The following is a 15,415-nucleotide window of genomic DNA, read 5'->3' on the forward strand; positions in this document are numbered from 1 at the left end:
GGCTCACGGGCCTAGTTGCTCTGCGGCATGTGGGATCTTCCCGGGCCAGGGCCCAAACCCATGTCCCCTGCATTGGCAGGCAGATTCTCAACCACTGCGCCACCAGGGAAGCCTCCTCCAACTTCTGTTTTGTGTTTATGATGGGCTGGGAATGCCACCTGCAGGAAGCATGGATGGACAGTGACCTGCAGGTCTGCGGTACCACAGGAATCATGGCAAATACATGCTCAAGGCAAAGAAAAACACATCTGTTTCAATCATTTTATTTCCATTTAAATGAACTTTGAAAGATCAAGGATCCAAGCTATACCTCAGAGATGAGTTACCAGGAAGATTCTAAAGGTACAATCATATCAATTCACAAGGCTTGATTTCTTAAACTTAAATGGTAGCTTTTAAAGATTATAAATATACCTGAGAGAAAGAAAATTCCAAAGGATGGCTGCCTTATAACACCCTGGGCTTATGATTCCCAACAGGATACCTCACCTCCTGTCACTCGCCCAGGCACTGCACCCGAAAGACTCTGCAAGAGTTACAGCTCCATTTCTTTGCTTCCGAACTCCAAACGAAACAAGAAATCCCCATCTCTTACAAAGATAAGCGTGTCGAGGTTGTTCAGCATATTTTTCTAAACATATAAAATCAAAGTCGAATTTTTAAAATATTTTCCCCAAACAAAATAAATATAAAAAACATCAATATCGGGGGGAAAAAGGAAGATTGTCCACTTTAAATATTACATTGCTGACTTTTCAGGAAGAACACAAGTTTATTGCATCATTGACAACTGAGAACGAACCAAGTTAAGTGCACTCTGCTATCATAATAATTTAACTTTTATTAAAGATAAATACCATTCTTAATACTTCATAAATACATATGCCTACTCCCAAAATATGATGACCTAAGAGTCTAGTAAATTCCCCTAAAATACAGGGAGACAACATTTTCAGGTATCATTCAGTAGTATAGAGTTTTATTTTTATTTCTTGTCTTTTAGGACAAGCAAAATTTGACCACAAAGGGTCCTCGGTTGGCATTAAGTAATTTCCAGTCACGCTGGATTTTTCTTGATGTCTTATTTGACCAGCTGGAACATAAATCAATCCCCACCCGCCCCCGGCATCTGATATATTCCAAAGCAGAATTTAACTAAGAGTATCACTACTTCTTTGGTTTGTCTCTATTTGAGGACTTGAAGACCTTGCATTAACTCCCCCGGAATGTGTGTGGCAGGAGCTCTGGGCCAGGCCGGGTAAACGCCACCCTGGTGATCTTAACTCTGCCTGCACTGGGCACGGGTTTCTTCAACCAGAGTACAGAGGTAGTGGGACAAAGAGACAAGGTGAAACATTATGACACCAAAAGCTACATTTGGCTATGGAATTCATTTTTCTACTTATATTTAAGGTTGATTATGTCTGATAAGAGAAGAATTGGGGTTTTTTATTTAATTAAAAGCTAGTTTTTTGGTCTGTCCCTATTCCATCCGGCAGGCACTAGGACATACCCCGCTTCCTTGTCCCCTGGGCTCACCCAGGTTTCACGGCTCTTTGTCCCACATGGGGGGCGGGGAGCTTCACCACTCAGTGTCCAATCTGAGAGCAAAGGGCTTTTCCTCAGAGTCATATTTGAAAAGCAGGAAAATAGAGGAACTCATGCTTCTAAGTTCCCACAAGCTACAAATCCTTCCATCAAATTCAAAACAGAGAATGGAAGCATATTTTACCTCCCAGACACCTCCTTGAGAGCTTATCTCTAATACACCTCAGCCCAAGTTCACATACGGATTTCTGGATCATGTAGAGCCAAACAGACATAAAAGTGAGTGGCAACAACAATCTAGAAAAGAGGCTTCAGGGATGGGTGCTTGAAGGGGCCTGCGGTTCCCTTTATCTTCTACTCCACCCCACCATTCTGCTTGGACACCTAACCCAACAACTAGTTTATTAAGCATCTCCTCCCCACCAGGCAGGGGACTGGACAGAGGGAAGAGAAGCCTGGGAGAATCTGACAATCACTTGGGAAATTGCTAAAATGTCAGTCCTGATATGACAAATGCCAAAAATGAATTCTTAAAAAAATGAGAAAACAAATACTTCCAAACAGGAGATGTGGAGAAGAGGTAAACATCCCGTCTATTTTTAAAATAAGGAGGCACAGCAGCTGTTGTGTACAAGCAGGCTTGTTAATTATTTAATCTCTTGTAGAGCCATAGACGCTCAGCCTGGAGAGCCCAGGAGAAGCACCCAGACCCGGCCTTTTCCCTTTAGCTGGTGTATCAGGGCTCAGTGGGTGGAGCAGACCACTCTAAATAGTAGTGTGGGCACAGTCCTTGCTTCTAAGAAATGCATCCAAATTCAATAGGCTGTTTGATCTCTTTCACTTTCTTTCACTTTTTCTAAGTATCCTGCCTGAAAGGTGGAGCTCAGGAAAATCTCTGACCCAGGCGACTGCAGACCATTCCTGCAGCCCGGGTTTCCACCACACCAAGCACGGCATGTGGCATATACTTGCTGTGTGATAGGTGACAAGGGACACCTCTCAGACTCCACACCGTCACGGCCAGGGCTGAGAACACTGGGGGCACCTGGTCCTCACATCCCACGTGGGCAAACATCACCTCGCTCTACTTATTGCCCTTCACAGACTTGGCGAGGGCAGATAACATACAAAAACCGGCTGCCACTGAGCATGGAGCCTCTATTTCGAGCCTCAGATCACACCTTTACACACACATACACACACACATGCACACATGCATGCACGCTGATAGAAGCCAATGCCTGGAGTGTTGAACCCACACTCTTTGGAGAGACAGCTTGTTTTGCAAGGGCTTCAGGTAAAGAGAGGTGAAAAGTGGGCTGGACTGGCCTGGAGGGGTTCGTGTTCTGAAGCCAGACACTTGTTCAAGCCGTCAGATGCAGACTTGAGTGAACTCAAGATGGGGCTGGCCAGGACAGGACAGGTTGGACGACCCAGCTACACAGGAGATTCCTGGGACACCATAGATGACAAAGGGCCAAGTCCCAGAAGGTCACATAGGACAGGGAAGGAGCAGACAGAGATGCTGTCAACACTTGGAAAAGAAGTGGTGGCACGTGGAACAAAGACAAGATGGCAGACCCCTTGGGCAGTTGGGCGGGGCCCGTCCTGAGCTTCCCATGAGACTCAGGCGGCTTTGCCGGTCCTTAAGCACCGTGGGAGGGCTCACCAACCATGCCCTGGTGAAGGGGGAGGTATTGAAGGCTAAGGGGGCGGATGGTCTCTGCCACATCTGAGCCTCCCTGGCAGGTCAGTAAGCCACTCTGAACCTCAGCTCAAAACCAGGGTGTTGTTTATAATAAGAATAGCTACTGTGAGGAACCAAGGACACAGCAGGTATGGAAGAGGCTTATGATGTCTGTCAACTGAGAAGGCACTAAACAAACGCTTCTTCTTTCAGTTGTCCAGAGAACAGACACCCCTTCATCTTCTTGACACTGTGTGTTTACCCAGCTAACGCTCTGTTTGCAGAACAGATGGCTGGCCGTGAACCTGAGCTTGACTCTCATTCCTGGTGCCTTGTAAAAAGCACTGAGCATATTTTCCCAAGGGGTGAATAAATAGAAGAATGAATGGCTGACATGAGCTTTCTGATGCTGGTTACTGATCTTGGAGATGCCGCTAATTGAAGGACTTAGCAAAGTCACTCCATTTTCCTGAGTCTTGGTTCTCTCATCTGGAAAAAGAAGGCTGTTTTTTAAACTGCATATAATCTCTATGGCACCTCCGGCTCCATCTGTTTTTTACCTGTTCAGGTTGTCGTACCTTCTGAATTAACTGAGTCTAGAAACACTGTACTCTGCGATGTTGAAGAATGCAATGGATAGAAGAACTTCTTCAAGAGTGCCAGGGAAGATTAAAAGGAGAGAAAGAAACAAGAGCTGAAACAAAGTCTTAAAGACTCACCCTGAAGATCTCGTGATTTGCCCACGGATCACTAAAAAATGCACCAAAATTCACAGCCTGAACACTGACCATCTCAAAAGCACCCAGATTACTGAGCAATTTACACACAATGTCTCAGCTAACACAATAACCCTGTGAGTTGGGAACTACTATTGTCCCATTTTTCAGTTGAAAATAAATGAGGTAATGGTAAATGGGAGTGTTTTCTTGATTTCACTTTCAGATTTTTCATCATTAGTGTATAGGAATGCCAGAGATTTCTGTGTATTAATTTTGCATCCTGCTACTTTACCAAATTCGTTGATTAGCTCTAGTAGTTTTCTGGTAGCATCTTTAGGATTCTCTATGTATAGTATCATGTCATCTGCAAACAGTGACAGCTTTACTTCTTCTTTTCCGATTTGGATTCCTTTTATTTCCTTTTCTTATCTGATTGCAGTGGCTAAAACTTCCAAAACTATGTTGAATAAGAGTGGTGAGAGTGGGCAACCTTGCCTTGTTCCTGATCTTAAGTGGAAATGCTTTCAGTTTTTCACCATTGAGAACAATGTTGGCTGTGGGTTTGTCATATATGGCCTTTATTATGTTGAGGAAAGTTCCCTCTATGCCTACATTCTGTAGGGCTTTTATCATAAATGGGTGTTGAATTTTATCAAAAACTTTCTCTGCATCTCTTGAGATGATCATATGGTTTTTCACCTTCAATTTGTTAATATGGTGTACCACATTGATTGATTTGCATATATTGAAGAATCCTTGCATTCCTGGAATAAACCCCACTTGATCATGGTGTATGATCCTTTTAATGTGCTGTTGGATTCTGTTTGCTAGTATTTTGTTGAGGATTTTTGTATCTATGTTCATCAGTGATATTGGCCTGTAGTTATGCAGAAAATTATAAGATACTGATGAAAGAAATTAAAGATGATACAAATAGATGGAGAGATATACCATGTTCTTGGATTGGAAGAATCAACATTGAGAAAATGACTCTACTACCCAAAGCAATCTACAGATTCAATGCAATCCCTATCAAACTACCACTGGCATTTTTCACAGAACTAGAACAAAAAATTTCACAATGTGTATGGAAACACAAAAGACCCCGAATAGCCAAAGCAATCATGAGAACAAAAAACTGGAGCTGGAGGAATCAAGCTCCCTCACTTCAGACTATACTACAAAGCTACAGTAATCAAGACAGTATGGTACTGGCACAAAAACAGAAAGATCAATGGAACAGGATAGAAAGCCCAGAGATAAACCCACGCACATATGGTCACCTTATCTTTTTAAAGGAGGCAGGAATGTACAGTGGAGAAAGGACAGCCTCTTCAATAAGTGGTGCTGGGAAAACTGGACAGGTACATGTAAAAGTATGAGATTAGATCACTCCCTAACACCATACACAAAAATAAGCTCAAAATGGATTAAAGACCTAAATGTAAGGCCAGAAACTATCAAACTCTTAGAGGAAAATAGAGGCAGTACACTCTATGACATAAATCACAGCAAGATCCTTTTTGACCCACCTCCTAGAGAAATGGAAATAAAACCAAAAATAAACAAATGGGACCTAATGAAACTTCAAAGCTTTTGCACAGCAAAGGAAACCATAAACAAGATGAAAAGACAACCTTCAGAATGGAAGAAAATATTTGCAAATGAAGCAACTGACAAAGGATTAATCTCCAAAATTTACAAGCAGCTCATGCAGCTCAATAACAAAAAAACAAACAACCCAATCCAAAAATGGGCAGAAGACCTAAATAGACATTTCTCCAAAGAAGATATACAGATTGCCAACAAACACATGAAAGAGTGCTCAACATCATTAATCATTAGAGAAATGCAAATCAAAACTGCAATGAGATATCATCTCACACCAGTCAGAATGGCCATCATCAAAAAATCTAGAAACAATAAATGCTGGAGAGGGTGTGGAGAAAAGGGAACACTCTTGCACTGATGGTGGGGATATAAATTGGTACAGCCACTATGGAGAACCGTATGGAGGTTCCTTAAAAAACTACAAATAGAACTACCATATGACCCAGCAATCCCACTCCTGGGCATATACCCTGAGAAAACCATAATTCAAAAAGAGTCATGTACCACAATGTTCATTGCAGCTCTATTTACAATAGCCAGGAGATGGAAACAACCTAAGTGTCCATCATCGGATGAATGGATAAAGAAGATGTGGCACATATATACAATGGAATATTACTCAGCCATAAAAAGAAACGAAATTGAGCTATTTGTAATGAGGTAGATGGACCTAGAGTCTGTCATACAGAGTGAAGTAAGTCAGAAAGAGAAAGACAAATACAGTATGCTAACACATATATATGGAATTTAAGAAAAAAAAATGGTCATGAAGAACCTAGGGGTAAGATGGGAATAAAGACACAGACCTACTACAGAATGGACTTGAGGATATGGAGAGGGGGAAGGGTGAGCTGTGACAAAGCGAGAGAATGGCATGGACATATATACACTACCAAACGTAAAATAGATAGCTAGTGGGAAGCAGCCGCATAGCACAGGGAGATCAGCTCAGTGCTTTGTGACCACCTAGAGGGGTGGGACAGGGAGGGTGGGAGGGAGGGAGAAGCAAGAGGGAAGAGATATGGGAACATATGTATATATATAACTGATTCAATTTGTTGTAAAGCAGAAACTAACACACCATTGTAAAGCAATTATACTCCAATAAAGGTGTAAAATAAATAAATAAATGAGGTAAAGATAAGTAACTTGCTTATGGAGTGAGGGAGGAAAGTAAAATTCAAACCCAGGCAGCCCAACCCCAGAGCAACCACTTTCAAGAGGATCAAAAAACTCACATGAAAATTAATTCAGTTTGTCCTAAAAGTACATTTTAGCACTTCATGCCAGCATGTGGAGATCACTGGAGCAGTGCTGGGGTGCCCAGAAGTAGCTGGCATCATCAGTCTGACTTCTGAAACAGCTCCTGGCTCATGGACAGGAGGACAGAATTCCCCCAGGGCAATCACTCAGCTTCCCTGGGTCTCTGAGTTTCCTAATCAGATCCACGTTTTTTAAAAAAATTACTCTGTTTGCAGCAATATGGATGGACCTAGAGATTATTATACTAAGTGAAGTAAGTCAGACAGAAAAAAATCAAATAGCATACGATATCGCTTATATGTGGAATCTTAAAAAAATGATACAAATGAACTTATTTATAAAACAGAAATAGACTCACAGATATAGAAGATAAACTTATGGTTGCCCAAAAAGTGGGAGAGGAGGGATAAATTAGGAGTTTGGGATTAGCAGATATACACCATTATAAATAAAACAGTTGAACAACAAGGACCTACTGTATAGCACTGGGAACTATATTCAATATCTTATAATAACCTATAATGGAAAAGAACCTGAAAAGGAATAGATTTATATACATGTATGTATAACTGAATCACTTTGCTGTACACCTGAAACTAACACAACATTGTAAATCAACTATACTTCAATAATTTTTTTTAATTATTCTGGGTGTAAAGTGGAGGAGAGGTTGGAAGGCAACATGATCAGATCTGAGACCAGTTAAAAACATGTTGCCTGAGACCAGCTGATCCAAGATGGTGCCCTGGACTGAGGCTGCAACGATGGATGTGGAGAGAAGAGGCCAAATCCATGGGAATCGGCAACCATCAGGTACGGCAGGGCCGCAGCAAGGCAGAGGAAAGTCGAAGAACTGAATAGGCAAATGGACAGTGACAACATTTCCTGCAACCCGAAACACTGGGGGAAGACAGGGCTAGGGTCGGAAGGGTGAAGATGTGGTTTCGATGTGCCTTTTAGATGCACCTGGGAGGGGTGTCCAAGAGCAGACGCTAGTCGGGAACTCAAGGAAAGGAGGTCTAACAGATTTTGTTTGTTTGGATTTTTCCTCCCTCCCTTTTTACACAGAGTGTGATGTGGCTACAATGGTGTGTTTTAAGACAAATAGGAATTAGATACATAAGATAGAAAGAGGCAGTACAGCACCATGGGTGTAGCATCAGGCTGAGGGTCAGCATCCCTCTGAGTGCTGACCTGAAGCTCAAATTCTGCAAATCTTGGTTTTCACACATAAACTAAAGGGATGGGACCAGAGCTCTAAAACCTCTTGAAGTTTGGAAGCACAGCAATTGTACCTTCACCTGAAACTATCTTTTTACCCTTTATTGCAGTTGTCATCATCTTTAGAAATGAGGTCTATTTCGTAACAATGTGTTTTATTGCTGTCCTTCTCCTGAGACTAAAAGTTGCATACGGTTGAGGAAAAGATCCAAAATTTTATAATCATGAAAACAGAAGGAGGTTGTAGATGAGATAAGATTGGCCATGGCAGGGGCTGGGGGTGGGTAGGACTGGGGGACAGGCACCCTGAGTACATTATAGGATTCTGTCTACTTCTCAAGGTGGGAGGTTTTCCATTCTAGAAAAAGGGGGATGTGAGGTCAAGAAGCACTGTCATACAGCATTTCTAGGTTTTCAGGTCCCAGTTTTCAGTAAAAACAGGATTTCAGCATCCCATTTACTGATTGATACTGGAACCATACGTTGGACCCATAGTGTTGGCTACATGTCAGAAATCCTTCACATTTTAGTCAAGGTTCATCACTTCCCCTCTAAAACCACCTTCCATAAAGGTCATCTCACATCCAATCGACAAATATTTCTTGAGCATCTACTATGTACCAGGAACTGTGCTATGAATTTGAGGTTCATCAGTGGAGAAAACAAAGACCCATTCCTGCACGAAGCTTTTGCTCAAGTGGGCTGAACTATAAACATTAACAAAATAGCCACACGATAATAAATAGATATTGTATACTCTGTTAGAAATTGATAAGTGCAATGGAAACGATATAACAAGGCAAGGGGACAGGGGGTGGGTTGAGTTGCAATTCCAAAGAAAGTAATCAGGATGAGCCTCATTAAGAAGGGGATATATGGCCAAAGATGTGAAGAAAGCAAAGGAATGGGCCATGAGACTGTCTAAGGAAAGGGCGAGCCTGGCAGAGGGATCAGCCCGTGCAAAGGCCCTGAGGAAGATGGAGGGTGCCTGGATGTTCCAGAAAGAGCAAGGAGGCTTGTGCTGCTGGAATAGTATCTCCTTTCAGGGAGGCCAGAGTGAGTGAGGGGAGGGTAGGAAGGGATGAGGTTAGAGAATAACAGAGGCAGACAATGATATTAAAGATGTGGCTTTTCTCAGAGATGGGACATCACTGGAGGGTGTGGAGCAGAGACGTAAGATGCTCTGGTCCATATTTTTAAAGGAGTAGTCTGGATGCTGCCTAGGAAACAGACCAAGGGGATGCAGCGATGGAGGTGGAGAGACGAGGTAGAAGCTACTGCCGGAACGCAGGTGCGAGGTGACGGGGGCTTGGACGGGGTGGCCATAGCACAGTGAGGGCCAGTGATTGGCTTCTGGATATAAAATGATGGTCTCTCTCCTGACATACCGGCTGAGAGAGAGAGGAGTCACAGATGGCTCCGAAGTGTTTGACTTGAGCCACCAAAGGATGGAAGGGCCATTACCTGAGGTAGTGAAGGCTGCAGGTGGTGCGGGTTAGGAGTGGAGGGAGGGGTTCATCCCGACTTCAGTCTCGGATTTGCTCACTATGGGATGTTAAGCAGACAGTGGGACATGTGAGACTGAAAAGTGAGAGAGGATTCCGGGCTGGAGATAAACGGGCGTCCTCAACACGAGAGAGGATGTTTTAAACCGTGGGGCTGGATGAGACCACCAGAGTACAACCAGGGAAGAAAGGAGGCCAAGGCAGAGCGAGGAGATGGAACAAGCAAAGAAGCGACCCGCGAGGAGGAGAACACAAAGCATCCAGCGTCCTGGAAGCGGGCAAGACCCGCAGTGCAGGCGGCACGATGAGGACAGAGACCAGACCTTGGATCCTGCATCTCGGGTCATCAGTGACGTTGGAAAGAACCATCTGGTGGAGTCAGGCACCAGAGTCTGATGAGAGGGGATTTCAGGTAGAAAAGGAGACAAATATGGAACACGCTCTTGTGGGGCTGAACAGCAAAGGGAGAGGTGGGGCAGTGAAGGGGAAGGGTTTTATGATGGTTTGGAAGATGGGAAATGACAGCACATCTGGGCACGTGAGGGCTGAGCCGGCAGAGGGGAGATGGAGCGTGAGAGTGAGAGTGAGGCCTAGGCAGGGGTCTTGCTCTTGCTGAGGTAAGAAGAGCTGGGAATCAAGCCCAAAAGTGGAGAGGCTGGCTCTGTGAGAGCCCAGCAGAGAGGATGATTCGGGGTTCAGATCCTGGAGGGTGGGTGTGCGTGATGCGGAGAGACTGATGACGGGCCAGATGTGCAACCTGAGCAGCCAAGGCAGTGGGCACCTGCATCCCTCTGCACACTGACCGCATCCCGGGGGCCCGCTGACCGCCTAGGGGCCTCAGCGCTGAGTGTACCCAGCACGCATCGTGCCCCCAAGAGCTTGGGTTCACATTCTATTTTTGCTGCTTTTCAGCTATATAAGCTTGAACTAGCTGTTCATGCTCTGTCTCTGCCTCGGTTTCCTCATCTGTAAAGCAAGGAAGTGGGTAGTCACCTCCCCACTGGAGTGGTTGTGCGCATCTAAGGAGGTAATACTTTTAAAGCCCTTATCTCAGTGCCTAGCAAAGAGCCTTTGCCATCAGCATCATTCGTCCCTGGGTGCCTGTGAGTGAAGCCACTGCATTGCCAGCCGGGCTCCTCTCCGATCCCATTATGAAACTCGCTTTGGGTGTTATTGGAAAAGCGTCGCTTCGCCTCCTAATTCACAGTTTCTTACTCTCACCCAGGCAAGACGGCATCATGGAATACAGCTCTGGCTGGAACCCGCATTCCACAACAAACAAGCTGTGAAGTCTCGGGCAAAGTCTTGGGCAAGCCTCTGGGTCTCTTCGAGCTTTATTTTCATCCTATGTAATGGCAGGACCGAATAAGCTCTGTGGTCCCTTCAAGGTCTACAGTCACGAAACATATTTTTTCCCTCGAGAAGAAAAAGTCTTGACTACATAAAGAAATAGAGTCGGCGAGGGGTGCAGGGGGCCGAATGTGTTTTGCAGAAAGTCCTTTAAGAACACAGAGCGGCTCTCGGTGGAGCTGAGCCTGTGCTCATGGACTCCTACGGCCGAGGGCTTCCGGGTGGATGCTGAGAAGACCAGATCCTGAGTCAGCCACACTCACCCACCCAGCCCGGTGGCCACCTGGACACGCGCACCAGACAAGGGCTGGTTCTGTGATTCTAAGCACAGACAAACTCCTTCACCCTCAAAGCCCACCGTTGAGAGGCAGCCCATCCTACAGGACCGAGGGACCCACCCTGGCAAAATCTGGGCTTCAGAAAAACAAGTTCAGTCCCTGATTTCCCACCTGAGGAGGTGGCTTCTCTGAACGTGACCCAGCACGTTCAGAGCAGCCAGGATAAGAAAACACATCTGCAAGAAGCAGCCCCATCCAGATACGAGAAACACTGTGCAAAATAAGATGCCAGTTTGCAATCTAACACGGCCGTGACCATTTTGCAGCGAACATCTCTTTCTGAGTTCAGGTAAGAGGTTCACCCAGCTTTTGTAAGTTTCACAGCCACGTGAGGTCTCGGCTTTGCAGGCTGCTAACATCCAGTTCCGTAAAGTAGAAAGTAAGAACCGTTCATCTCGATGATCGCGAGCAAAATAGCTTTGCGTGTCATGTGACAGTGACTGAACGGGCAAACACCCTGGCCAAAAAAAAAAAGTGCTTCATTGCCACCCAACCCTGCAGAACAGGCTCTTCCAAACCACCAGAAGAATATTGAAGGTTTAACTCCACGCCACAAAACTCAGCTGTTCCTTGGCCATCTGAGAAGTTCAAAGAAGCTGAGCTAGGATCTGATTTAGGAAACGGACCCAGGAAGACGCTCCCTTGACCAGGACTCAGTTCAGTGCTCAGAGTCCCAGGGGGTTCTTAAGAGTGTCTTGAGTTAAATCCACCCAAATTCCCAGAAAAGCTCCCAGCATCCTTCACAGACGAAGCCTTGCATCCAGCTGCCTTCCGGTTTGCACTTGGAGACCTGACGTGCAGACCAAGGGCACGTGGAGCTGACAGGCGGGGTTGCCGCAGATGGCTGGGAAGAAATGCCATGCTCTCGGGGTCGCGCGCTCAGCAGAGTGGCCAGCGAGTCTCTATAGTGGGCCAAGCTTCACAGCGATTTCTGAGCCAAATCTTGAAAGGCTGATTGCTGTCTCGAGCTGGGTGTCTCTGGGGGGCTGAGCTGCAGCCACTGTGGAGGTGTCTTCTGGCACGTGCTTTGCAGTGAGTTGAGGGCCAAGCTGCTAACACGGTCTCAGGCCAGCCAGACCCACTGCAGTGAACAAAGGGAGCTGGGGGCGCATTGGTTCACCCCAGTCTCTGCACTAAAAGGCACAGGAATGGGATTTGAGCAGGAGGGGACTCGAGCAAGGGACTGACAGATGCCAGCAGCAAGGCTTCCCTCGGAGCCTCCCACACCACCGTCCTCTGCCAAGAGGCAGCACGCAGGGGTGTACTGAGAGGTGGGCTCTCATCCCTGCTCCAGTGTCTGCTGGCTGTAATCCTTGGGACAGGCCCGCATGCTTCTCTAAGCTGCTGTTTCCTTGTGTGTGAGATGGGGTGCTAACACCCACCACTCCGTATAGATGCTGACCCCGGACATGAGAAAATGCAGGCATACATCACTTAGTGCAACAGGGTAGGTACTCAAGAGAGAGTATTTGTGATGGCTCGGGGCACCAGATGGGGATTCGTCCGCGGTGGCGTTCAGGTTTAGATCGGGAAGCCTTCAGGATATCACCCTCACTCTTCGGCCTCTTCCTTCCTTACTCCCTCCCTACCCCAGGAGTCTCAGCCGTGCCATCCAAGATCTTTCAAACACCATCACCGCGGGCTGTCTGCTGTGTGTCCAGATGTGCCGCTGGGCTCCCTTCAGATATCTGGACACTCTTCCTCCAGGGAATTTTCCAGAGCCTGCCAATACAGCAGGATATTGTGAGGCTCGATGTGATGGCAGGCCACGATCTTCTTGTAACGGCATATGGTGAAGGGTAACCCATTGGGGAAGAAAGTCTGCTTGGAGTGAAGCTCCTGCAGTGTGATTTGCAGTTTTTCCAGGCAGAGCCCCACAAAGACATCTTCCAGTTTAATGAATGGGACACTTTCAGCCACGTTGTACACCTGGCCCGCCACATCGCTGGAGAAAACATAGCCAACACCGGAGCAAAAGGGCGGGTACTTGTCCCACGGATATTCGAATTTACTAACAAACCACTTATTATACCTTTTCCTGATTGGGTATTCGTTTAGTTTTAAGTAGCCGGTGAAAAACCGAGTTGTTCTGTTTTTCTTCAGGAGCAGTTCAGTCAGATAGTAGATGTTGACAAACATGTCAGAGTCTGTTTTCATCACGAAAGATGCCTGCGGACAAAAGCGGTAGATCCACTCCATACCCATCATGGTCTTCAGAGTCAGATTGGAATAAACATCCACGAAGTCCTTCTGGATAATATCGTGATATTGTTGGCTCTCCTGGGACACGGCCCTCGACATGCCTTTACTGGGGGTGGTTCCCAGGAGGAAGAATGTTTTTATTCGTTTTCCCCTCACGATCTTTTCTCTCCCCCACGTGCTCCGGATGACCGAGCGGGCAAACATCTGCTCGTGGGATGAAGTAACCAGCAGGACGAGGAAGGGGGGGTCCTGCCAGCAGTCTATATCTGGGAGCTGAAGGAAGCTCCCACCTTCGTTCTTGAAAACCAATGGTTCGCCTTTAAAAGGACTCAGACCATCCAGGCTAAAATACAGACAAAGGGCTCCCAGGACCACCAGGGAAATATAAATCCATCTCATCTTCACATAAGCCATCTGAAAGGAACAAAGTCAAATGGTTAGACCTCAAAAGCAGGAGTGCCTGTTGAGCTTTACCCTGGGAGGCTGAGATGGGGGACAAGACCCACGTTTCATGGCTCAGGTTTTAGAAACTCTGGAATCTTGTTGCAGACAGAAGTGGAGAACCATGGTTCCACACAGAGGCAGAGACGGCTGCCAGCATCTCTCACCCCCTAGCGGAAGATCAGGCTCAGGCAGCCCTTCACCGATGGGAGCCTCACATTCCTTACCCAGAAGGATATGGAAACACAGGGCTCACTAGGCCCGTCCTTCCGGTTCTGCCCTTCTCTGACTCCATAACGACATCTGGCTAGAGAACCTGCAAGGCTAGGCCTACATGTACAGGCCACTGGCATTCTTCTCTGATTGATTTAAGTACCACTTCATCACTCCCAGAAAGAAGCAAGACCAGTCTTCAGATGTGCACAACTACCTTGGAATTCCGTCTCTGCTAGCAGTGGCCGTTTTTTGTTTTGTTCTGTTCTGTTTTTAGCTTACTGTTTAAATCTCCTGGTTCTCTTATCTTTTGCTCACCTCTCTTTTATGCTCCACAAATTCAGGATTATCCATGTCAGTGTTATAACATTAAGAAAGCAAATAACTCACTCTTTTCCTGGGTAAGATGAACCTCTGGGTTGAAAGCTAAGCCAAAGGGAAGATTCCAAGAGCTGTCAGCATATGACATTCAGCACGATCAGGTTCTGGGCCTGGTTTGTTTGCCAAAACAATGATTCTCTTCCTTGGGACGCCCTATAAGGGCAAACCAAAAAGAATAGTGTCATTAAAAGCACTCATGCCTCACCGGCAGCTCTTCACCTTTTGCTGTACTGAAGCATTTGCTGTAGTGCTGATGCACCACCCACCTGCAAGACATTAATCCCCAGCCTCACTTTTCTCATCTGTAAAATGGGTCCAGTCAAGACAAATCCCAACACACGGTTCCCCTGTTGACAATAATAACAGCAAGCAAATATCCAGGAATCTTTTTAGCCTAATGGGTTAGGACAGCAGCCAGAAATTTTTAAGGAGACACGACAGACATGTAAGCCAGTGACAGTCACGTAACAGAGTCCATGGAGGATGCTTAAAGAACCTAACACAGGGAGGAAACCAACCCATCAATTCTCAACTCACTGTCCACGTTTTCAGAATGTTATGCTGGATAAGAGGACATAGGGGTGGGCTTCCCTGGTGGCGCAGTGGTTAAGAGTCTGCCTGCCGATGAAGGGGACACGGGTTCGTGCCCCGGTCCGGGAAGATCCCACATGCCGCGGAGCGGCTGGGCCCGTGAGCCATGGCCGCTGAGCCTGCGCGTCCGGAGCCTGTGCTCTGCAACGGGAGAGGCCACAACAGTGAGAGGCCCGCGTACCGCAAAGAAAAAAAAAAAAAAAAAAGAGGACATAGGGGTTAGCAAGAAACCCACAAAGTGAAATGTAGAAAGGGTTGGTTGTTTTGATAGCCAAAGAGGACTTGAAATTTCATTAAGTAAAAATCTGTTCCAAGTACATTCTTCATAAAAGAAATGGAACAATG

General features: G+C 46.1%; 1 protein-coding gene across 1 annotated transcript; it reads right to left on the reverse strand.

Annotated features, from left to right (window-relative positions):
• Window positions 1-12,922: 12,922 nt before the first annotated feature.
• On the reverse strand, window positions 12,923-14,614 carry B3GALT5 (beta-1,3-galactosyltransferase 5). Its single transcript, XM_060009793.1, has 2 exons — window positions 14,489-14,614; window positions 12,923-13,858 (listed from the first exon to the last, which is right to left on the reverse strand). Exon 2 carries the CDS (start codon window positions 13,856-13,858, stop codon window positions 12,923-12,925), a length of 936 nt encoding a protein of 311 aa, XP_059865776.1. The 5' UTR covers window positions 14,489-14,614.
• Window positions 14,615-15,415: the final 801 nt, after the last annotated feature.

Source organism: Delphinus delphis, chromosome 4, assembly GCF_949987515.2.
Source record: "Delphinus delphis chromosome 4, mDelDel1.2, whole genome shotgun sequence".
Lineage (NCBI taxonomy): Eukaryota > Metazoa > Chordata > Mammalia > Artiodactyla > Delphinidae > Delphinus > Delphinus delphis.

Coding starts and splice junctions, on each gene's coding strand:
- B3GALT5 (XM_060009793.1), bottom strand. CDS start 13,858: ATGGCTTATGTGAAGATGAGATGGATTTATATTTCCCTGGTGGTCCTG.